Below are 24,906 nucleotides of genomic sequence, written 5' to 3' on the forward strand. Positions count from 1 at the left end.
ACATGTGACGACTCCGGGCTGGACTCCGCTTCGTTCACGGTGAAAGCCGATCCAGCGATCCACAGCACTAAGTTGATATATTCCCTCAGCGACCAGCACAGATCAGCTCTAGGCATGACGAAGCGGATATCGTCCTCTTTTGGAAGACCAAACAAAGTAGTTTCGCTTTCACAACGTAACAGTGTCACACACGGCAGCTACAGAGTGAGCGGAGGCCGGAGGGTCTTCACGACATGGCGGCGGCGGCAACAACACTACAGCGAGAATAAAAGTTACACCTTATTTCTTTGCGTGAACATTTGGGCGGCGTTATGCAAATTTTCCCACATCGTGACGTAGACATGTGGGGGCGTGTTAGAACGAGCCGTTTTAGGTAGACGTGGTTAACTCTTAACTTTTATAAAGAATATCTCTTTGGATTTGAGACTTTAGTCTTTGCAACTTTACAGATCTTCTTTATGCACCAAGAGCCTGTAACACTCCAAAGAGAAAGGAAAAATTGAAATCGCATCATATGACCCCTTTAATATTTTAATATTAAGATACAAGGTTATGTAAGAACTAAAATATGGGCAATTAGCTCTCTACAGTATAGTTCAATAAATAGCAACAACTGATTTGAAGAGAAATACATCCTGGTAATGCAACATTCATATTTTAGATTCAAACTTTGAGATCTATATGAGCAAGCACTATGATTTGACCTGTAGTTGAAGTCATCTTTGCCATCCAGGAAGCGCTGATGCATTTGACTGAGGAACTCTTCTCTCAGCATGGCTTTCTCTTCTGCATTCGGCTCCCACTCTACCTGTCTGGGCTCGTCACTTTCTAAAACACATAAAAAAATATTAATCCATAAAGAAATTAAATGGAACCTCAGTCATGAGTCAGTCAGTGTAGACTCCTCCGCTGCACACTGCTCTCTCTCCTGCTCCTCCTCCAGGCGGCTCTGGAGGCGCTCAGTCTCTCCTGGTAGGAGTTGATAAGCAGGTCAGCGAGTCCCACCGGGCCGCTCCTCATGGCCTCCTCTGAGCTCTGCAGGATCTCCTCTGAGCTGAGGTACTGTCCGATGCACTGCTCGTATAGCAGCGGATCTCGCACACGCATCTGCTCCTCGCTGAAGTACTGGCCCTCTGCCGAGAGATAAAGTGGCTGAATAAGATAAAAGTATCAAAGTGCTATTCTTGCAAGTGGCAGAGGAGTTATTTTATAAATTTTCTTGCCTTGCTTTTTTTGGTTTTATTAATCATTTTATTTAACAAGGATACAGTACATTATATGTGAACCTGGAGCACAAAACCAGTCTTAAGTCGCTGGGGTATATTTGTAGCAATAGCCAACAATACATTGTATGGGTCAAAATGGTCAATTTTTCTTTTATGCCAAAAATCATTAGTATATTAAGTAAAGCTCATGATCCATGAAGATATTTTGTAAATTTCCTACCGTAAATATATTAAAACTTAATTTTTGATTAGTAATATGCATTGCTAAGAACTTAATTTGGACAACTTTAAAGGCGATTTTCTCAATATTTTGATTTTTTTGCACCCTCAGATTCCAGATTTTCAAAAACTCTGATTTGGATTTGGAAAGCTTATTTATTCAGCTTTCAGATGATGTATAAATCTCAATTTTGATAAATTGACCCTTAAGACTGGTTTTGTGGTCCAAGGTCATATATCAAAAGTGAGAGTAAAGACATTTATAATGTTAGATATTAGATGTTTCTATTCATCAAAGAATCCTGAACAAAATGTATCACGTTCATACAAAAATATTAAGCAGCACAACTGTTTTCAACTGATAATAATCAGAAATGTTTCTTGATCAGCAAATCAGCATATCAGAATGATTTCTGAAGGATCATGTGACACTGAAGACTGGAGTAATGATGCTGAAAATTCAGCTTTGTTTTCACAGAAATAAATTACATTTTAAAACATATTCAAATACAAAACAGTTATTTTAGTCAAGTCAAGTCTGCTTTATTGTCAATTCTTCCACATGTACAGCACATACACACACAGAATTGAAATTGCGTTACTCTCAGACCCTTGGTGCACACAGATAACACTAACAGTAGAGCATAAATACAGATAGATACAGATTAAATATAAAATACAACTATACAAATAAGGTAACATGTAAAAAAAATATATATATATAAAAAATATATATAAAGCAGCACACGGCACATGGCAGATAGAGTGCAAACCAGTGAAGTAAACAACAGTGCAGATATAAAGTCCAACAGCCAGTTGCACAGCGAAGTGTTGAGCCCCAGCTGGACCAGTTTGTGAATGAGCTGTTGAGGGATGATTGTGTTGAATGCTGAACTGAAGTCTATGAACAGCATTCTGACGTACGATAATATTTAAAATAATATTTCACAATATTACTGTTTTTGTAATATTTTTCATCAAATAAATGCAGCCTTTGTGAGCGTAAGAGACTTCTTTCAACAACATTAAAAAAATCCTACTCCAAACTTTTGAACAGTAGCATATATTTTATATTACATTATTTTTACCAATTCTTTTTTTTACTGAATGAAATATACGACTTTAATAAATGAACAGTTCTCCAGGTTTATCCGCGCCATGTTGAAGTTTTTTTCTTGCTGAAATGCATTTTGAGACTGCCTTCTCCGTGAGCGATGCTGCGTTAGAATTTGGCCAAAATGAAGTATTTTAACAGGCAGTGTCATTTTGTAACTTTCTGGAGGAGACTTCAAACAAGCTGCGTCTCATTTCGGAGGCAGTGTCCTCCGGAGGTCGCATTTGTCGGTTGCATACGTCATTGAGGTGGTCTCGTTTTTTTTTTTTAAATGTAATGGTAATGAAACTGATTGTTATTCCTTTTGAGGTGTAAAATACTCTTAATTTCTTTCTTACTCTGCAATCTAACAGTTACTCGATGCATGCAGCCGACAAATGCAACCTCCGGAACAGGCAATCTCTGAAATGAGACACAGCCATGTTCTAACAATCATAAAGTACATATTCAATATTCAGCAACTTGTGCCAGTCTAATGAACGACAGTATGAACTATGCTGGTACATGGAAGTTGGCCAATCTGTAAACAACTAGGGTCATTAATACATAAAAGCCTTGACGTTCAAGAAAGAAAAACAAACAAACAAGGAAACAAACAAAGGTGTTTGAAAACAAACAAACCAACTGTGCTTACCCTTCTGAAGAGCACGGAGAGCTGCATAACCATGGTTACGGACCCGTTTCCGGTCGGCTGTGCTGGATGCCCGTCTCTGAATCTCCCTGCAGTAATACTGCGCTCTGCAGTCACTGCTCAGGTGTGAGAAAGCCTCTATGTGCTCTGGCTTCTGATGGGCCTGGTAGCGCTCCAGAAATACCAAGGACTTGGATTTGTACTGATCCATTAAAACCTCCTTCTTCTCCTGCAGTTAAATCTGGCTCTCCCAGCTGCTGGCTTTTCACTGGACTCCCACTGGCTGCTATAGCCGCGATCACTGAGCTGAGACAGCTGGATGGCTGCTCCTGAGGAAAACAAGCAAGCGCCGCATGGTTAGACTCATGTATAGAATTATATTGCATGAGCACAGGTGACACCTCACCTTTTGATTTGGAGAGCTGCTTGTTGTGTTGTGGGCCTCCTTGACATCTGTCTCAGCAGCAGGACATCTGTCTTGAGCAGCAGGTTCATTGCACTTGTCAGATGGGTTAGGTTTAGGGCATGGCTGGATTTCGCTGGTCTTCTGCTTTAGAGAGCAGTGTCAACAGAGATTCAAGAGGTTAGTATCATTTGATAATTGTACAAAATGACTAGATATTATCTACATCTAAAGGGAAAAGCTAGCATTTCGTCTTTACTGTCACTTTTCTCTCTCTTTCTATTTTTTTAAGTCATGATGAAAGTTTAATTTTAAGGAAGAGGTGGATTTTAAGCAGACTGAATGATTGGAAAAGCCTTCATTCATCACCAGAGAAAAGTCTGTAATTTCAATGACAGGTTGAGACATATGGACTAAAAAAATTAATTAGACTAAAAAAATCCACATATGCAGTAGATGAATCGTCACAGTAAGATCAATGGACCTTTTTCACATTTCCGGGTTTCTCAGCAGCGGAAGTCGTCATAGTTGGGCTAACTTGAATAGCAGTGAATGGAAGAGTTAGAGTTAGATTTCGGGAATTGACATTACTTTAGAAGATAAGAATGTTTTATTTTATTATGATAAGCCTTTAGAGAAGAAATTATATTTTGTTCTTAATTTGTTTATTATATTAGGGAAATATCACATTCATAAATGTCGATGGTCAAAGAGTACACCTAGTTTTTTACCTTTTAAATTTGAGCTCTGTCAGTATCTTAAAGCGATGGAAGATGTAAGGAACTCTAAAGCAAAAAAGACTATAGATTGTTGTAAAGCCTTGAAACTTTATCCTTTTTAAGGACCTTTGCACTTATTTTGTAGTTAGAGATATGGATTTGTTCTCAATACCCCTCTGTATATAGTTCTTTTTTTTTTGTTGTTGATTTATTTAGGTTTTTTTCTCTTTTTTTCTTCTTCCTTAATTTTCTTTTCTTTTTCTTTTCTTTTTTTACTATCATTGTGTCTTTGAATTTATTGACATTTTTGCTTTTATTGTCAAATTGTGTGTGAATTGGCACTAAATAAAGCATTAAAAAAAAAAAAAAAGTGAATGGAAGAGTTAAAGGAAAAAAATTGAGAGAGACTGATAACGGCTTTCAGAAGAGAGAACGATGTCAAATGTACTGTCCCTCCCATAGACGCTGCATTAGAAACACCTTCGCATTAGCCTTAACTTTTTTTTTTAAATTTGATGCAAATGTGATATAATACAAAGAATAGTGTTATAAATGTAGATACATTAAAAAAAAAACAAATATGAAAAACTTTCAAGGATTTACGATGCTGATGACCGTTAAACGTGTCATCACAGTCTTGTGAAAAGGGTCCATAACAAGCTTTTAGAAAAGTGAATTTCCATTTCATGAAAAGTTTTAATTTTACTTAAATAATGTTCTAGTTGTGTGTTACGACTTACCCGTCTTTATTCAAAGAAGAATTCCTCATTTACAAGCAAATGCTTCTCTTTTTACCCCGTAATCTAATGTTTTGTTTGTCAGTAAGGGACTATCTTGAAATTTGCACTTTGTTTAAGTTTAAGTACATAGTAAAAAGTAAATTAAAAAGTAGTCACGTAGCTTGAGTTGGCGCAATGCAACATTATTTGTCTGATAGCATGTATCAGACGATGCAAAACTGTACTTTTCATAAAGCATGAATTTCATAAACGACCCTTCTGTGGATGTCAATGGGCTGAACACATCTCACCTGTACATGTGTGGAGTCTGTCCATCTCTGTCTTGTCCCACAGCTGCTCATGTTTTCTCCCTCCTGGGGTTTGATAACGTTACATGGCTCGATTTCTCCCCACATTTCTGTCTTCTACTTCTGTCTATCTATCGTTGTTTTATTCTACCAAAAAATACCAACGCTAATCATACTAAATGTGTAACTTACTGTATGACAACAGTAACACGTTAATATTCATGGCTAAATTTGTAGTAGTAGGATATATGACACACTCGTACCACTTAATTAATGTAATAATTTTACATCAGTCCTTTTACTTGTCCTGTATTCAAAAGAACGGCGTTTTAATACGTTCTGTGATCGACCGTCAGTGTAACCACACTATTAGTTCCGTGTGGAACACTTTCAATGCAAACCGATAGTTCCGTGTATTCCACCGTGTGTAAGTTCACCCCTGTCCAGTAGATGGCGACATACGCCAACACTCCGCTATACTGCTCCTGCCTTTGACCAGTCAGAAAGCGAAGCTAAAATAGTTATTACAGCGACACAGATGAATAATCATTAAAATTAGCTGCATATAGGATTTTTGGAGGATTTTTTTTTATATCATCCAGTCAGGTAAGTAGAGAATAGCGCATCAAAAAAACATTAATATTTGCCGCCAAAATTCCCACAGTGTTGCTGATAATAAATGTGGTAACTTGGTTATCTCATATTCTTTTATCATAATTTAAAAATAATTTAGTAAGGTAAGCAGCGAATTTCAGTCACCTTACTCTGGCTTTTTGGACGAGGTTCATGAGACTTTAATCATTTTTATCCGTTGTTATGCTTGACTTAATACATGTACTTTACTTACCTTCGACGACTGGAGAGTAACAGTAAATAAATTCTTCAAAACATACTGATTTGAATCGAGTGAGTGAATCACAAAGCAGTCCATAATATCTGGACAGCTTTCCATTATACCGTTCGCGTTCTCATTAATTTTAATGGCAGTTGCTCGGCTGGCGGAGGATCCCCAGAAGTACCTAATTCATAATCTTTAATCATGGGCAGGGGCGCCGTTATGGTTTCTGGACCCCCTGAATAGCATGTTGACTTGGGCCCACCACGATCACGTTCCGGGCCCCTCTCCTTCGTGGGGCCCTTGGAATCGTCCTAACCGTCCCCGTTATGGCGCCTCTGATCATGTGCGCTCAGTTCTGCAGGCACGCTTAATGTTTCAGTAACCTCAGACATAAATACCATAATAATAACAATAATGATAATAATAATAATGACTAAACCCTTTATTAGTGACTAATATCCTAAAATATGAAAGACAGCAGACTGGGTATGTTCATTTCAGCTGGGTACTCTACTTTAATATGAAATATTTGCAGTCTGCAAAATGTTGCTTACATCCATTTTACATGTCATGTAAAATGTAATGTGTCCATGAATACTCAGCCACTTTTGCCAAAAAAAAAAACAGATTATATAGATGTATTTTGCCAGATGGTGTAGTTACTACATTTGCGTCTACATCTGGGATCCTGACAATGCATGTCTGCATACAGGTGAAATGTGGGAGTCAACAGTTCCTTTACTATGATCATGTCCACTGGTTGAATCATACTGCTTTTGAGTCCAAGTCTCTACTTGTTTCAATTGAGAACATTATCTCAACAGCTGTTTATGAGCTATGCTATAGTTCATAGGTTCACGGGCTCCTGGACACCATTTTAACCATTCATAAAAGATGAATCCCTGTCTAGCCATCTGAGATTTCGGTATGGAGATAAAGTTTAGAATAGTGTCATTTAAGCTACACTATTTTAAAGCTGGTGGGTCTGAACTGGCTCTGCTTTTGACCTTATCTTTGCTTGTTTGCCCCTCGTTAAAAACAAAAGACAAATTGCATCTGATTGAAAAAAACATTTTTAGGGACAGTTTAATATACTAACATACTATTGAACTGTCTATATAAATTTAAAAACAAATTACACATCTTCCTTTTGCTAGAAAATGATTATCCGTAGATGAGAGAATATCCCTCAGATTGTGTAGAAAGGGAAAAAAATACGATTGTATATAGCTTTTCAAACACTTCTTCATCAGCCAAGTCATATCAAAACCAAAATAATAATAATAATAATAACATTTTGCATTACATAAAGAAGTCTTAGTTGCAATAACGAGAGAGAAGGATATCATCATGAAAGCTTGAGGAAAATGCTTTGATTATTTATTGAAGGGTTAAGGACATTAGGCTGTTTGATGGCAAAATCTCATATTAAAAAAACAAACCCCGCTAAGATTGTCCATGTGCCCAAAGTGATTAAAACACTTTAAGCAGTTGTATACTACTCCATCCATACAGTTCTATCATTTATTCAATAGCAATTAAAAAAAAAAAACTCTCAACAATCCTCTTGCAAAAACATGGATCTAGTACCGTAAGATACATGAAACACTGCACACATTTGTCTCAGTCCAATGTTAAATTGATGTCCGATTATGTTGTCAGAGTACATACTTTTATCAATTGTAATCATCCATGATTTTTGCTAAAACTTCTAAACCTCTTGCACTCATCTCAACATAGGCTATCATAAAATATTGCATTAGACAACAATAAGTGGGTTTACTCATTTCTACAAAGAGTAATAACTTGTAATTACATCTCAGTGCAATTAAATAATAAGTCTACAAATGGAAAATATCTGAAAATTGAAATATCAAAAACATCCAGATGTTTGTATTTCTAAATCTCTCGATAACATGCAACTGATTTTCCCTCTCCATCTTTTGAGGAGAATCATAAATGGAGGAAAAAAGTAAATTAGCACAGCACAAAGGCTGCATCAACTATTTTAAATCTCAGGTGATACATTAATGACACTGGATATGTAGTTGTGTGATTTATATCATTTAAAGAGCAGGATTTGCAGGTGTCATTTACCTGTGATTTGCCAAAAACATCATGGCTTAGTTTAACTACATAAATCACATTGATCACTTCTAAAACAAAAAAAAACAAATCAAAACATTCCTTTGTATTCCTTTCATTAAACAGTTGTTTCATTGTTTCACAAGGGCACAAACCCAGAGGTGCCATTTCAAAGCAGAGCAGATCAAAAAATAGATCAGACGTGTGCTGATATAAACTCCCTCAGTCTTCTGCTTTGACAGTGATAAAGTTTGAACATCAGGAGAAACGGTCACATTTACATTTGAATTACTCTGTCCTTCACATGCAACTTGTGCCACAGCCAAGGGCCACAAAATGTTAAAATAGGTTATGTTCTGGTTAAATTTGGTTACAATGTAGAGTGTAGCAGAAATCGTAATATACATTTTGAGATGAACCTGAGTATGGTAGAGGGTTGTGTATGTGAGATGCACGTTACTGGCTATGTTTGCTTAAAAAGTGAGTAACCTAACTGGGTAAACTTACAGAAACATTTATAGTCTATTGCACTCAGGCTACAGATCATTTGGAGTTTGGTTCTCATTGGATCTATATTATACGACACACCCCGTCCTCCCAATAGAAAAATAAAAATCATCTCAATATCAGTAGGCCTAAACAGACTAGAATTGATCCCACAGCTATTTGATTTAAAAATGTACATTCACAAGAAGACAACAGAGGACAATTCAAATTGATGTGTGCAAAAACATTATAGATCTCTATAAAAAATATGTGCATATGAATAGAGCTTGTTTCTCCACTAATACAATATGTTCTCTATTTACACATCATGAGTCAATAAAATACATAACATGTACAGTTCTTATTAGTCTTTTAATCTGTATACTCTGTCTTTACAGAAAACATTACCAATGCTCATGACAAAGAGAGGAGAGACTGACAAATATGATACAGATGATACACAACACTACACATCCTGAACTCAAATCAATGTGATTGAGCACTGGGATTAAAATAAGAACCAGAGTTCCATGTGGAAACCTGAAATTGCATATCCCATGTTCAACACAGTCAGATCAAACGCTGTTCGCTAGGATCGGTTGCCAGTCCTGGCTGGCTTTCATGATGATATTACATCTGAAAAAGAAACAAGGAAAACTTTGGCTACAGAAAGAGGTCGACATCCCCCATTCAACTAGTTGCCGCACCCTTGAGTGTGGATGGTAAAATTTCACTAAAGCCGATGTCCCTCATTGGGCTGTCCTGTTTACAGAGCTGAAGTCCGTGGATTCTTCAAACCGGCTGTCAAAGGGGGGCGGCTGTGTGTTTTCACACAGAATGCCTGCCAGTCCGCCCATTGGGGTGGGGTGCGGCAGGGACAGATACTCGGCACAGTGAGAGGGGTGCCGCTCTACTTTGATGAGCGGCTGGGTAGACAGCTGGTTCTCCGGCAAATCCAGAGACTCCCGCTGCAGGGCCAGGTCATAGGATGGCGTCCTCCTCCGTAGTAGCATGCTGCTCTCCGACAGCTTTTTCATGGATGCGAGAGAAGCGGGAGCCTCCGTTTCAAACAGGGGCTCGATGGAGATACAGGGAGGGCTCATCTTTTTCTTCCGGGGAATGTGCAACGACTGTCCACGCATGGGAACGTGCCTCTTCTCACTGAGTTCTTGACCAAACAGCCCATCATCTACTGAAGAGCAAATCTCAATCGAGTGCCTGCGATGGTCATCGGTACCATAGGGTTTTTCCAGAAAACCCTCCGTGTCCACGCTGAAGCACTTCTTCGGGTCTTTGACGCTTAAGTTGGCAGCACTGCTGCAGTTCTTCACAGGGATGGGAAGCAGCATCCCTGAGGTGGTGTAAGGAGACAGGGAGTGACTCCGGGCTTCTGCCTGAGTCCCTACCCACAGCCGTGCTGTGCTGTTGATGTGGCGGACCTCCTCGTCGGTCGGATCGGCGGAATCAAACATGGAGCCACTGGGGCTGGTGCTTCTGCTGCTGCTGGCCAGGCTGGGAGGTCTGGAAGGGATATTGTGCTGGCTATGGGGCTGCTGGAAGGTGCAGACACTGGGGGCATGTCCACGTGGGGGCAGCAAGGGTGACCCCTGAGGGATGCTGGGTCCGGTGATCCGAGGAACACGCAGCTTGAAGCTGCCTGTAGTTATTCCTACCTGTCTGTCGGGATTGTCTTTGGAGTCGAAACTTTGCACATCGACGGAGTCATTTTTAATTGCCTTCTGAAAGAATAAACATGACAGGACAACGTGAACTGCAAGCACTGAACAACAGTGAAGCACTTAATACGGATGGGATGAGCGAGAGTATACCTGTCTGCGTAAAATCCTGCCTATGCTGTGGGTTGGAGAGAGCATGGGAGGGGGAATCTTGGGGAGGTAGTTGAACTGGGAATGGGGAGGAACACCGGGGACCTGGAGCAGGGAATGGCTTTCGCATGGCTGGGAGTGGACTGAGGTGATAGAGCCTACAGGAAAGGTTAATGAAGACTTTTCATAAGTTTTTTTTCCCCTTTCGAGATCAGTAATTATTAATACACAAAGTCATGTACTCTGATTCTTTATACCTAATTCAAGGTACCCTTGACTGGCTTCCACTTCTTCCAGTGGATAAGGAGCACTGGCTGGCCTCACAGGACGAAACATGTAGCTGTCATTGGGCAAAGAGTGCATCCTTGACACTGACATTTTCCGTGGAGAGAGCAAATTCTCCTGTGTTCTTTGCATCCCCTCATCCTGCGTAAGAGAAATGTATTCTTCTGCTTTTGCCCTCACACATAAACTCACAAACCTATAAACACCTAGAGCCAAGCTTGCCAGGTTCATTCACCAGCTCGATGCAGCTGACAAAGCAAATACACTCCTTGCCGGAGCAGCCCATGAGGGGTAACAAATGTTCCTGGCCTCCCCGCAGAGCCTCACTTCTCACTTCTCACTGTCCACATCCCCTCAGCATATTTTCTTTGTATTGTGACAACTCAGCACCCAATAAAACACAAATGCAATTCTGTTGCCCGCAGCTAACTCAGGCTGCTCTTTATAGAGTTAATGGTGCTCAGTAAGTGCAGAACTAAACTAAGAAAACAAATGGGATAAAGTTTCGTACACTATTGCCAGTTCATTATACCACTTTTTTTGTCAAGGACCCCCAAATATAATGATCCCCCAATGAAAGAACTAAAATATAAAGGCAGGTATATATTTTCATGTATAAAGAAAAATATTAAGTGTTATATACCCTAGTACTCTGTTGCAGCCCCCTGGAGTTCCCCAGATCCCAGTTTGAAAACCCTTCATTATACTTAAATAACATAAAACCATAAATACATGGTTTAACTAAAAACATTCTTTCTTTTCGACACTGTTTATTAATGACTTCTGCGTCATTTGGGGCAAACTGTGGCACGTATACCTGTCCATGCTTCTGCGGGTGTGGTCCTACATAAGTTGCCCTTCCTTCCGGCCCTGAAGAGCTCCCTGCTGAGACGTTGCTGAGACGCCGAGCCATTTCCATCTCCATCTCAATTTCAGCGTCCATTTCTGCATCTTCTTTAGCCTCCTTATTGCTCTCCTCCAGGTGTTTCATCAGTACGGCCACCACCACGTTAACCAGCACAAACTGAGCGATTAGCACAAAGGTGACGAAGTAGATGGGGGAAACCAGGGGCAGATAGCTGAAGCAGTTACTTTCATTTGGAAGGCACTCTCGCAGAGTGTCCTGCAAATATGCGACATGTTCATGAATAAAACTGCACCTATAAAACACTCTCAATGCAACTAGAAAAAGACCAATGAAAAGTCTTTCTGCACCGTATACCTTCATTATGCCATTCCAGTTGTCCCCTGTCGATACTCTGAATAACGTTAAAAAGGCCATTCCAAAGTTCTCAAAAGTAGCATGTCTGCTTAATCCTTCGCATGGGTTGTTGTCATTGCATTCTAGATGAAAACATAGGTAAATAATAGTTTGATGACAGTCAAATACTTTTTATACACAAAAAGCATAGCTAGACTATCACTGAATGTGTTGCTAGAAGTGGAGATAACCTGACAGAGTCCCCTGTATTACCATTAAAGAAGCAAATGAGCTGTTACCCCCAGACACGTCTGACACAATAATTAGGATTGATTTTAAAGTTGAAGGCTAATGAAAGTAAAAGAGTGCTTGCCCTTTAAGAGAAAGCATAATCATGTCATTCGTGTTCCAGAGGCCTCTCGCAGGGATATAAGTAGCATAGAAATGTCTATTTGAGCCTAGAGGCTATCTTATAAAAACACTGCCATTGCAGGAACAAGCTCCAAAGATCAACAGAGCTAATTTAGGTTCTTCTCCCATTATGACAGCACTGTATTCTAAGGAGAGCTCTAAAACTGAAGCGTGCCTTTGGGGACCAAATTTAAGCATTTCTGACCCAAAAATGAGAGTGGCAGCTAAGGTAGAGCAAAGCCGCTAGAACTGTGAAATGGAGAGCTCAGTATGAACAGTGAGCAGGATTGCAGCACTGACCTAGTTTCCCAAAAAGCTCCACGCCAAGTGCCGCATAAATGAAGAAGAGGAGCATAAACAGCAAGCCCAGATTTCCCACCTAAAGACAGGAAGCGCATTATCACAATATGTTATTAAACAATCAATCATGGGGAGTAACATCGTGTTATAAATATTTTATCTCCAACTTTCTCTCTGTCCTCCCCCATGTCTTACATATCCACACAAAGACAAAAAACAAATGCAATTGTGCAGTACATCTATATCTCTTTAAAGCAAAATCACACACACACAGCATATGTGTGTACAAAAAATGTTTTGTCAGGTAATGTTTTGTCTATAATACACTGTACAGTATATATTAGAGTTACTTTAGCTGTTACAATATTATTCTCGGGAACACTTTAGTTTAGGGACCAAATCTCACTATTAACTACTTGCTTTTTTGCATGCATATTACTAGCATATTGGCTGTTTATTAGTATTTATAAAACACATATTCTGCATGACCATATTCTACATCCCTAAATCTTGCTCAATACGTAAACTTAAGAACTACCTTACTAACTTAAAATAGGCAGTATTTAGGAGTGTATTGAGGCAAAAGTCATAGTTAAGAGTTACTTAATAGCAAGAATTGGAGCATAAAATAAAATGTGACCTTATTCTCTATATCATAATGTTTTAAAAGTACATTAGTGCAACCTAATGTATTTGGCCATGTTAAATAATATATAACAAAAGACAAAAATATTTTTAAAATTATTATTTTTAACAAGGTATGTATAAACATAAATGTAATATAACAAATATAAATACAATATTTAAAATAATATAAATATTTTTATATAAAAATAAAAATATATATTTATTATTAAATAAATACATGAATGAATTAATGTAAAAACACACAACATTAGTTACCTGTGGTAAAGCTTGCATAACTGTGTCTAGCAGGGCTCTCATGCCTGTAGCCATCTTCAAAAGCTTCAGTACTGCGGGCAAAGGCACAAATCAAATCCCACAAATCTATTTGTAATAGAACATGCAAATAACTTTTTTGTTAACTAGCTAAAATGAAAGTACCTCTGGCTATTCTCAGCACCCTCATAATGCGGATGATAGTGGGGTTGATTGGCAGTGCTGCGTTCATCTTGATCTCCTCCAGGGTGATGCCCATGATAGAGAGCAGGACTATGGCTAGATCCAGCTGGTTCCATCTGCCAGCACATTACAACATCATACAGTTAAAATACAGCATCCAGCAACGAGCATCGTTTAGCTAATCGGTTTTTGAGCATTAGGCAAGCTGAGCAAACAAACCGTACACAGATTTATGAGCAAACAGTGAAAATAGAACAAACATACTGTTGACTGCACCTATACATGTGCTATTGTGGGATTAATGATAAGCAACAGGGATCATGACTCCTTTTAATTTAGCATGTTTCATTTAACTGAAACAAATGATTAATCTCATTCCCTACACATGATATGACATCAGACGCCACATATTAAAACATGACTTAATCACACTTAATTACCAAAGTGTTTTACAACGTGTTACTGAGGATAGTGAAGTTGCCTTGTGATAATATACATAATATATTTAAGGATTCAAATGCATGATTATGTCCGAACCAAACGCACTGCAATAAGATTCAAGCAACAAGCAATTTGTCTGTCCACACCAGACTCATCCTAGCTACACGATGCAACAAAATCAATCAACAATCAATCACAGCCAATCAGAAGAGCACATGGGCGGGCTCTCTCTGCAAGCACACTGCAGTTTTAACAAATGAGTGACTGATAACATCTTTGGTATGGAAGTTTATTTCCTTTAATTCATTTTTTAAGATCTGAGGTAAATTATCCACTCTCGCTTTCAGTATGGTAATAAAGGTCACACAAAATGGTGTTCGATCTCATAATTAGACCCTTTTAACATTAAATAAAGCACATAATCAGTACCTCAGATCCTCATTGTCATAGTGTGTATGTTGTTCTAGCCACAATGTCGCAAATAAAAATAGAAACCATTTCTAAAATAGAATATACTGTCGCTCGTCGCGTATCACCTTCATGGCTGGTTAGGACAAAAACTCTGATTAACATGGAAAAGATACCTTTTATGGTGTGTTGCAGAGCTTCTGATTAGGACAGTCTTTTGTTAATTTCAGTTATATTTATAATATTGCCAAAAGAACAAAAGTCTGAAACATAAGAGTGATTTACATAATCCTCCTTTGAATCTCTCCCACCCTCTTTTATCCCTTAAGAATACATATTTTGATTGTAGTTCTTCATTAATTATTGTGAATTAGTTTTTCTGTCTGATCTAAGTGAGAGTCAGTCACGCTTTGATCTCATGTCTTTGTTGGCTTGAATAATCAGTGCACACCATCTCTGAACGAAGATAAAATATATTATGCCGTACACAAAGCTGATGGGGTCTTTAATTAACTTTATTGGGTTAAGCACTTGAAAATTACTGCATGACTACAGATATCTAAGAATACACGTATATCCAATGCACAAAGAGAGCATGAGATAAGGGACAAGGTCACTGAGGGGTTGGGGACCGACAAGACTCCCCATAGACCTTCTTAGACTTTAGTATCAGGATTAGAATTAGAAGGCTTAGTTAAAAATAAATTGGTAATGAGAATGTAATGTATATAGCAAGTGTAATAATACCATCGTTCACACTAATAAACACTTGTGAATACAGCTTGAATCCATAATTGTTTTGTAAGTAAATATATAATAATTTTAGCACATAATTTCATAATATCAGTATAAAATGGATTTTATTTCCAGAAATGTATTCAGTGCAATATATGAAGAGTTCATTTGCAAAAACCGATAACTCCATTTTTATTTTTATTTTCAGAAATCACGTTTTTTAACTGCTCATTCCAAGTAATATCAATCAAACTGCAGTTGGGTTGTTTTGATTAAGTAATAATAACTTAAACAAATACAGGTAATTTACAAAATTAAAGTTCATTGAAAGTATTTATTTTATTTTTTTTACATATTAACCCTTTGACGCGTACGATCACACCGGTGTGATCAGTCTTGGCTGGTCCCTGAAGCGTACGATCACACCGGTGTGATCAGTCCTGGCTGGTCCCTGAAGCGTACGATCACACCGGTGTGATCAGTCCTGGCTGGTCCCTGAAGCGTACGATCACACCGGTGTGATCAGTCCTGGCTGGTCCCTGAAGCGTACGATCACACCGGTGTGATCAGTCCTGGCTGGTCCCTGAAGCGTACGATCACACCGGTGTGATCAGTCCTGGCTGGTCCCTGAAGCGTACGATCACACCGGTGTGATCAGTCTTGGCTGGTCCCTGAAGCGTACGATCACACCGGTGTGATCAGTCTTGGCTGGTCCCTGAAGCGTACGATCACACCGGTGTGATCAGTCTTGGCTGGTCCCTGAAGGGTACGATCACACAGGTGTGATCAGTCTTGGCTGGTCCCTGACGCGTACGATCACACCGGTGTGATCAGTCCTGGCTGGTCCCTGAAGCGTACGAAGCTTCTATTTTCCTTTTTCGCCCTGAAGAAAATATCACAGATTCATCAAGTTTGTCTTAATTATCCATCCTCGATCACTTTTAGGCCCCGTCCACACGGAGACGCGTTTACCTGATTACATATAATTGAAGTTTTTGTTTATATATATATTTATAAACAAAAACTTCAATTAAAATTAAACTGATAACTAAAAACATAAAAATAAAATCCAATTCAATATGTAAGGAATAATTGACGACGGGCCGTTGAATTATTAGAATATATATATATGGCACATGTACTGTTTTTACTGTTTAGGATGATGTAACTCAAGTGTGGAGAGTCATCGAAACTCATTAAAAAATATTTTGTTTAAATAAGTTTTGCAATAATTTTTTTTTTTAAAGTTAAACAAATGAACAGAGATTAATCAGAGATGCTTGTCATTCAGATGTGCGTGTGTTGGCTAACTCAGTAGGAGTAGCCTTGTCACCTGACCGGAATACAGCGTGCTGATTCGCTAAAATGGACTTGTCGGCTTCTGTTCAAAACAACAAGGGCGCTTGTCAGCTTCTGCAGTAAAATGTGAACTCGCGATGCATTGAAAGTGTCTTAGGCAAGTTACTTACTAAGTAGTTCATGCATAAAACTCAAAACAACACACGCACATCTGAAAGTGACGTTCTGAATTAGTAACGGATCTTGAGCTCAGCTGTTAAACTGTGTATGTTGTTTATCTTATTTACAGTGTATTTACATTCACATTAGACATCTATTGAGCCATATAGTAGGTCAGAATACCTCTCTTTGAAGAATCTCCGAAAACCGAATGCCACAAGCTTGAGTAAAGCCTCAATTACGAAGATGATGGTAAAGACATAGTTACAGTATTTCAGTGCCTCTTCAAGGTACTGTGTGAGATAGAAACAATGATTTCAGCCATTTTAATGCTGCAATTTACAGAAAAATAGTATTTTGACGCTTAAACCACATTTAATAATGCATAAATGTCTTTGCATTATATAAAAATATCAAACTAGGGGCCAGATTCAAGAAAATCTTAAGAAAAAGTTCTTAAGGTAATTATTTTTAATTGCCTTTAGAACAATCTTAAGAAAAGAATATAAGAACATTTATTAGAATGTTTTTGAAAAACAAAATATTTGTAACTTTATTCTTAAGAATGTTTTGTGAATCTGGCCCGGGATTTATTTTATAGTACGTCTACAAACACTTTTAAAGTTTGTTTCTTTTGGGTTTTAAATGATGAAATGCAGCTTTATGCAACTGTAGATCACTAGATCAAACACATTGAGATTCAAAGTGTTCGTAGACTCACGTGAGGCTGATTGAAATGCTCAATAGACATAGTGACCACATTGATGCAGATGATGCAGGTGATGAAGAGGTCCAGGTAGTGGTTGGTACACAGTGTGTGGATGTAGAGCCGGGCTGGAGAGTAATCTGCATAGTACGGTCTCTGCTGGGCCTCTGTTGATACAGACAGACAGCAGAAGAGTCAGTGCAGGGTAAACACAGATAAACCAAATCACTGATGCAGTGGAAAAAGGCACTGGGTGTGAGGGGACAACTGCTGCAGAGAGGACCGGTACTTATCTTGCCACCATTGTGATATTATTGCTAAACTATCCGTTTAAAGTCCTCTCATGCAGCACTTGTGCCTTCATGGGTTTCAAGCATGCTGCTTTGGTGAACATGCCGTTGTAAACATGGCAGTATGTGGGAGAACATATGAAAGGACTTCTGTGAGTAGCACAGGTTACGGGAACATATTGAGTGTTTCTCAAGGAGAGCTTAGATGTGACTGTTTATCGATTAGTTGTACTGTGTGTGATATATTGGACATGACAGCAACCATAAAATTGATTTGAGTTTGAATCCATCTTTCTGAGTCTGCCATAAAAGCATGTTTACAGGTAAATACCATATGCCAAGAGAGAAGCCTTTGCGCTACTGAATATCTGATAGAGATATTAAACATGCAAGTACAGCACAAGCATTAAATGAAACATCTCTCCCTAGCAGATACCACACTCATGACCACCCTGAAAGTCTTACATAGTTGCACACAGAAACAGCATGTCTTTCAGTAGGATGGGATAATGGCAGGCCCAGATGGAATCTGTTGACGTTTTCAACATTTTCTGATCTGAATTTGGGGAATATCTGATTAATTCTGTACTCTTAGTGATAGCTGAAAGATTTATTAGCATATTAGTCCAAATATTTAATGAATGAGCTCAAGGGTAGAGCATTTTATTTTAATTTTGAGGAAATCCGCTGAGCTTTCTGTGGGTGCAGATTCCGTGTGGGTCTGAAGCATGAACAGATCCACAGATTGGTGATTTGGATATATTGTATATAGAAATGTTTCTTCAACTTCAGGTACCGTTGTGTCCAAAGGGGTTTTTGTTGTTTATGTCCCAACTACGATCATCTAAACAAATGTGAAATTAACAGTTGTGGAATTTATTGCATATAAATTTTTGCTAAAAATTATGTCCCTCACTTATGGCGTCATTTTCACCACACCAAACATTTTCGTTTATTGAGTGATGTGTCTGTGAACCTGAAAATTAAGGTAAATCTCCTTAAGTTGTTGTAAACAATATTTTATCATCACGATTTCGACTAGAATACTACTCAGCACAATACACAATCTGAGATGTGATGTGAATTTTCATAACAATTCTCCTGTGATGTATGACAAATGTGTTCTATGAAAATATTTTCTGAAAGTCCACATGGCCACAGTTGAAGAAACAACTTTTTATACTAGGGATGTCCCGATCAGGCTTTTTGTGCCCCCAATGCGATCTGAGTCATTGAGTATCTGTCGATACCAAGTCCTGATCCGATACTTGTATATTCCTAGTGTTTGATGCTTGATTCAAATACATTAAAGTTATTAAAATTAATCCAATGTACAGTATACAGAGTTGTGCAGAGAGTAAAAGATATATATATATGTATGTGTGTGTATACATATATAAGCTATATACTCTATGTATATATCTGCACACTGTATAAAGACATTTGTAGAATATGGGACTAATGATGTAAACGTCTTGCATTTTATATATACAATAAGCAGAATAATTACAACATAAAGGTAAAAAAGTGGAGATATGGTTAGAAAGCATGAAGCTCGCGTCTGTCCGTCAAAACCGAAGACGCAACCCATAGCAATGCGTTATGACAACGACGTCTCAGATAGTCTGAAGGCAGATAAAAGTAAACGATAAATGAATGAGTGATCATTACAAAAGTGCGCATCAAATATACTTTGTTTGGTTTTAATGGCAGCTAAGCACGGGCATTTGAGCATCTTCATTTCCTTTTAATGGTGGTTGGCAAATCTACTGGAAAGTGAATACTGCCACCTACTGCACATCACCGGCATTACAGCTGACGTAAAATAAGGATCGGGCTAAGGAGAGCTGATAGCGATCAGTTAAAAAAATGCTTGATCGGCCCTGATCCCGATCCTTGAGATCGGCTCGAGACATCCTTAATTTATACAAATATTTGCCTTCTTTTCTTCCCTGTCCTGCTAAATGCACTCTGTGTTGAGGACTGTTTTGTGAGATGTCCTTCGATCTATCCCAGATGAATGCATGGAGGGGCTCTTTGAATAAATTCAGGGAAATAAAACTCAACTGCTATGGACTCGGCTATGAGTACTATAAGTCACAGTCACATACACGATTAATCCCTTGACTGCTGTAAAGGCTGGAGGTGCCAAGTGTGACAAACTAGATAAAACTGTCAGCTTTTATGCAAAAGATCATTTATCAGGAAGCTTTGCCCTGGCAGGCGAGGTGCTTAAACAAAGAACACACTTCTTCACATTTATTCGTTTAGTCACTTAAAATCATGGCCGGCATTCTTAGATTCCGTAATGCTCACAACCAGACAACCCTAATAGTGCCCTCAGTGTACCAAACTGATTTAGACAGACAGCCAGACCACGGGCAACTAACCATATTCAGTCTCACAACTGGATAATATGATGTAACTTACCTTGATGTAATATTACATATGTTTGAGTTCAGCACTCAACATCATCAACACCCCCCCCCCGAGAGCTGTCTGACCCTGCATAGACAGCAACACAACTGAAGTGTTCCCAAGTCCAGAAACGTAGCAAGGAGATCTGTAAAATAATCAATGTGACATGAGTGGTTCATCCACAATTATACGAAGCTACGAGAATACTTTTTGTGCGCAAAAGAAAAAAAAGAATGACTTTATTCAACGATTCGTCTCCTCCGCATCACTCTGGTGCCATTTTGGAGAATATCTGCTGGACGTAAAACAACGTATGCTGTTCTGTGTCAGCTGCGTCACGCCGGATCTGTTCCTTACGTTGTTGTGATTTGATCTGAACGGAAACAGCGTATCTGCGTGACGCAGCTGACACAGAACAGCATGCGCTGTTTACAGGGTGATGCGGACTCGTCGGAGACGAATTATTGAATAAAGTCGTTATTTTTTTTCTTCTGCGCACAAAAAGTATTCTCGTAGCTACGTATAATTGCGGATGAACCACTCATGTCACTTGAATTATTTTACAGATCTCCTTGCTACGTTTCTGGACTTGGGAACATTTCAGTTGCATTGCTGTCTATGCAGGGTCAGACAGCTCTCAGATTCCATCAAAAATATCTTAATTTGTGTTCTGAAGATGAACGAAGGTCTTATGGGTTTGAAACGACATGAGGGTGAGTAATTAATGACAGAATTTTAATTTTTGTGTTCTGAAGATGAACGAAGGTCTTATGGGTTTGAAACGACATGAGGGTGACTAATTAATGACAGAATTTTCATTTTTGGGTGAACTAACCCTTTAACTTTGCTGATTAATTAAATTAAATGCATTTATCAGTTTTGCTTAGCAAATCCCCAAATGAAGATAAATCAAAGACACAACAGGAGAGGACTGAATCCTTGAATATAAAAAGTGGCTTTAGAAGCCAGTACATTGTTCATTTCATTTCAGCATCATTGATCATAAGCCTATCACTGCCCTACGGTCCATAGCAATCCATTTTGCAATGGAGTTTGTATCTGTCTGATATATACTGTTGTTCAAAAGTTTGGGGTGAGTTAGATTAAAAAAAAAAAAGAATCTATATGCTTGTATTCACCAAGGAAGCATTAAAGTGAACAAGTCACAGTAAAAACATTTGTTACAAAAGACTTCTATTTCAAATAAATGGTGTTCTTTTGAATCAGGAGAAAATAATTGATCATGGTTTCTACAAAAATATTAAGCAGCACAACTGTTTTCAACACTGATAACAGTAATAAATGTTTCTTGAGCAGCAAATCAGCATATTAGAATGATTTCTGAAGGATCATGTCACACTGAAGACTGGAGTAATGGGATACATCACAGGAATAAATTACATTTTTACTTACATTTTACTGTTACTTTATTTTTGATCAAATAAATGCAGCCTTGGTGAGTATAAGAGACTTTGTTTTTGAGACTTCAAAAACATTAAAAAATCTTACCGACCCAAAACTTTTGAACGGTAGTGTAAACTTGGCAGTTGTTCACAGAGGATGCACTCTTTGGTCTAAGTACACATGCAGACTGACATTTTTGGCCATTGCGCTACATAGCGTGCCATGATCATAACATATTAAAAGCAACTTTTTCTTGCTTAAAAGTCTTTGAAAACCATTATTACATGCGAGGATGGCCAAACAGCTTTTTGCTGCCTGTTATCAGTAAGTTTTTTGGCGAGGTGCGTTAATACTTCAACCTTAAATTGTAGGAAAATGAACACTTAACTAACACATTAAATCACACAGTCCTAATTAGTACTAGTTCAAACTTCTATTAATTGACCACACTACAGTATATAGAGTATTCATAGCAGGACACTCTGCTGCTTTGGCCATGATGCTGACCCTATATGTACTTTGCAAACTTCCCCTGTTGGCTTGTCATGCAGCATTTTGTGTTGCGGGCATCTCATGCAGGAACATGCTGCAGTCCAGCACAATCCAAGGCTGACATCAGATCAGTGCCAAATTGTGCATGGTTTTTGAATTTCCTCAGCCTTTTGACTGCTTCTGTCATTTAAAAAAAAAAAAATCTTTCTCTAGCTTTCTCTCTCAGGCTCTGGAAGCAGGCAGTGCTCAGAAAAATAGACTACCGACCAGACCCGCAATTCGCCTTACTCCTGCGCTTTTTCTCCAGCAGTCTCTGCCTCTTCTCCTCACGCAGGCGCGTCTCCTCTTCCTCCTGGTCCTGACGACACTTGTGGAAGTTCTCCACCACCACTCCCACAAACATGTTCAGCACAAAGAAGCTGACGATCAGCAGGAAAGAGATGAAGTAGAGGAGCATCCAGGGGTTGTGATTGCGCTCAGGCTGCAGGCATGAAGGACAGGAAGATAGAGGACACATCCATCATATAACAAATTAGGAAAGTCATGTGATTAAAGCCATGTGCCAGAATGAGCAAAGCAGATCCAAACCTGCATGTCCACCCCAACAGCGTCCAACCCATCATACATTATATTGACCCACCCGTCCTTACAGGAAAGCACGAACAGCGACATGAGAGCCTGCGGAAGAGAGACACGTGCCGGCAAAACCATCATTCATTCAGTGCCGTTACAGAGCTCGTAATGACAATCTGAGAATCATTTCAACCATATTACTGCAGACAATATTTGCTGAAAGTCCTATAAAAATGAAAAAGCAATATGACCTCACTTTTTCACTCAGCTGATCGCTGTATTTTGTTTAAAGGGATAGTTCACCTAAAAATTAAATTTCTGTCATTAATTACTCACCCTCATGTCATTCCAAACCCATAAGACCTTCATTCATCTTTAATTAAGACATTGGGATTTAAGACAATTAAGACATTTTTGATGAAATCCGAGAGCTTTCTGACCCTGCATAGACAGCAACGCAACTATCACGTTCAAGGCCCAGAAAGGTAGTAAGGACATTGTTAAAATAGTCCATGAGACATCAGTGGTTCAACCTTAATTTTATGAAGCTACGAGAATACTTTTTGTGTGCAAAGAAAACAAAAATAATTAGGGATGCACGATATGAAAAATTTTAACCGATAATTAAGTCCTTCTTATGGTCAATACCGATAAAGATACCGATAACCAATAAGTTCATATTTTTTTATTATAATTTTCATATAATCTACAGTTTGTGCACCCAGGAGAATAGAAAATCTAAAAAGCCCTGATTAAACTGATATTTTAGTAGCTCTGGCCTAACTATAATAGCAAACATCAGTCCTGACTCTTCAAATGTGTTTATTTTCTGTGTAAGGCACCACAATACTCAGTTACAGAAAGAGTTTAACAGAAATATGACAGAACTATGGTTTACCTGCAATTAACAACTTATTAAAAACAAATTTATATTCAAGTATTTCATGCATAACAAAGAAATGCATCTATTCAACCTTTAGTGCATGAGGATGAGGAAGGTATATTGACTTTAAGTCATGTTTTTCAAATACATAATAAATAAAATGCATTGACATTTGTCAGCCTCGAAAAAAAGAAAAACAAAAGTGCATCCTCAAAAGTGCAAAGGGCATAGAGATTTCTCTGAAATGATATAGTTTAACATAAAATAAATAATAATAAACTTAAAATGATTTCCAATTTGCACTACTCAACATGTCTTACCCTCCTCTAAAGTATATATCTTTTCCCTTGTCTCTGTTTAATGTCTATTTGTCTTTTCTATTTGTTATGTGAGGGCATTAGTGGGAAAATCTTGATAAACAGAAGCATCTCTGACTTCTCACACCCAATTCTGTGTTTTTTTCATCCATAACATTTGCAGCAGCAGGAAATAAACGTTCACTGTCTATGCTGGGGCAAGGGGCTGACAGGTATTTCCGTGCAAGTGAGGCAAGGTCTGGGAACTGGGATTTATTTGACTTGGGCTTAGCGCTAGTAGCTGCTGCCGCGGCTGCTTCATATTCTTTTAGTACAGCTTTGCCGCGATGACGACCTTTCAATTGAGATATAAGATTTGTTGTATTAAAACTTGACGCCTTTTTTCCTCCTCTCGAAATCCTTGCTGAACATGCTTTGCAAATAGCAATGGTAATGTCCTCCGCTGCCACCGAGAAAAAGACATGTTCACGGGTGATGACGTAATGAGCGCGACACAGTTTTAAAGCTGCAGTCACTTTCAGAGTCACAATCAGACTGATTGATTCATTTACCAGCAAGAGTACTTTATTGGATTTCATTTATTTATCGGAGCAATAAAAATGATGTCAATTTCACCCATATCGCCCGATAATTTATCTAAATTTAATATAGTGCATCCCTAAAAATAATGAAATAAAGTAATGTAACTATTTCTTCTCTTCTGTGACAGTCCTTGATGCACATTAACAAGAGTACCACGATGCATTCCTCTCTTTGCAAACAAGTCTCAGTGCATCCGGTTTCTATGCCAGAACGCCGGCTCCTGCATCAGCAGCACTGCACGCATGCATTGTGGTACTCTCGTGAACGTGCATCGAAGGCTGACAGGGAAGAGAAGAAATTGTTGAATAAAGTAGTTATTTTCATTTTCATTGCCACAAAAAGTAT

General features: G+C 38.5%; 1 protein-coding gene and 1 pseudogene across 2 annotated transcripts in view; both read right to left on the bottom strand.

Annotated features, from left to right (window-relative positions):
* Positions 1 to 5,689, bottom strand: part of LOC107703350 (coiled-coil domain-containing protein 97-like) — a 6,589-nt pseudogene extending 900 nt beyond the window's left edge.
* Positions 5,690 to 8,376: 2,687 nt separating this feature from the next.
* LOC107703431 (voltage-dependent T-type calcium channel subunit alpha-1H-like) overlaps positions 8,377 to 24,906 on the bottom strand; it is a 56,012-nt gene continuing 39,482 nt past the window's right edge. The window contains exons 22-33 of one of the 2 annotated variants that reach the window (XM_016506057.1): positions 22,795 to 22,884; positions 22,495 to 22,687; positions 17,618 to 17,769; positions 17,080 to 17,189; positions 13,837 to 13,970; positions 13,675 to 13,745; positions 12,772 to 12,850; positions 12,082 to 12,203; positions 11,677 to 11,982; positions 10,832 to 11,000; positions 10,578 to 10,732; positions 8,377 to 10,487 (exon numbers count right to left, since the gene is read on the bottom strand). In XM_016506057.1, coding sequence (XP_016361543.1) covers positions 9,498 to 10,487; positions 10,578 to 10,732; positions 10,832 to 11,000; positions 11,677 to 11,982; positions 12,082 to 12,203; positions 12,772 to 12,850; positions 13,675 to 13,745; positions 13,837 to 13,970; positions 17,080 to 17,189; positions 17,618 to 17,769; positions 22,495 to 22,687; positions 22,795 to 22,884 — 2,571 coding nt within the window. In that variant the 3' untranslated portion in view covers positions 8,377 to 9,497. Of the gene's footprint in view, positions 10,488 to 10,577; positions 10,733 to 10,831; positions 11,001 to 11,676; positions 11,983 to 12,081; positions 12,204 to 12,771; positions 12,851 to 13,674; positions 13,746 to 13,836; positions 13,971 to 17,079; positions 17,190 to 17,617; positions 17,770 to 22,473; positions 22,688 to 22,794; positions 22,885 to 24,906 lie in introns of both variants that reach the window. The other variant, XM_016506056.1, reaches the window with a different exon arrangement.

The sequence above is a fragment of the Sinocyclocheilus anshuiensis genome, unplaced genomic scaffold, assembly GCF_001515605.1.
Source record: "Sinocyclocheilus anshuiensis isolate Anshui unplaced genomic scaffold, SAMN03320099.WGS_v1.1 scaffold58, whole genome shotgun sequence".
Classification (NCBI taxonomy): Eukaryota; Metazoa; Chordata; class Actinopteri; order Cypriniformes; family Cyprinidae; genus Sinocyclocheilus; species Sinocyclocheilus anshuiensis.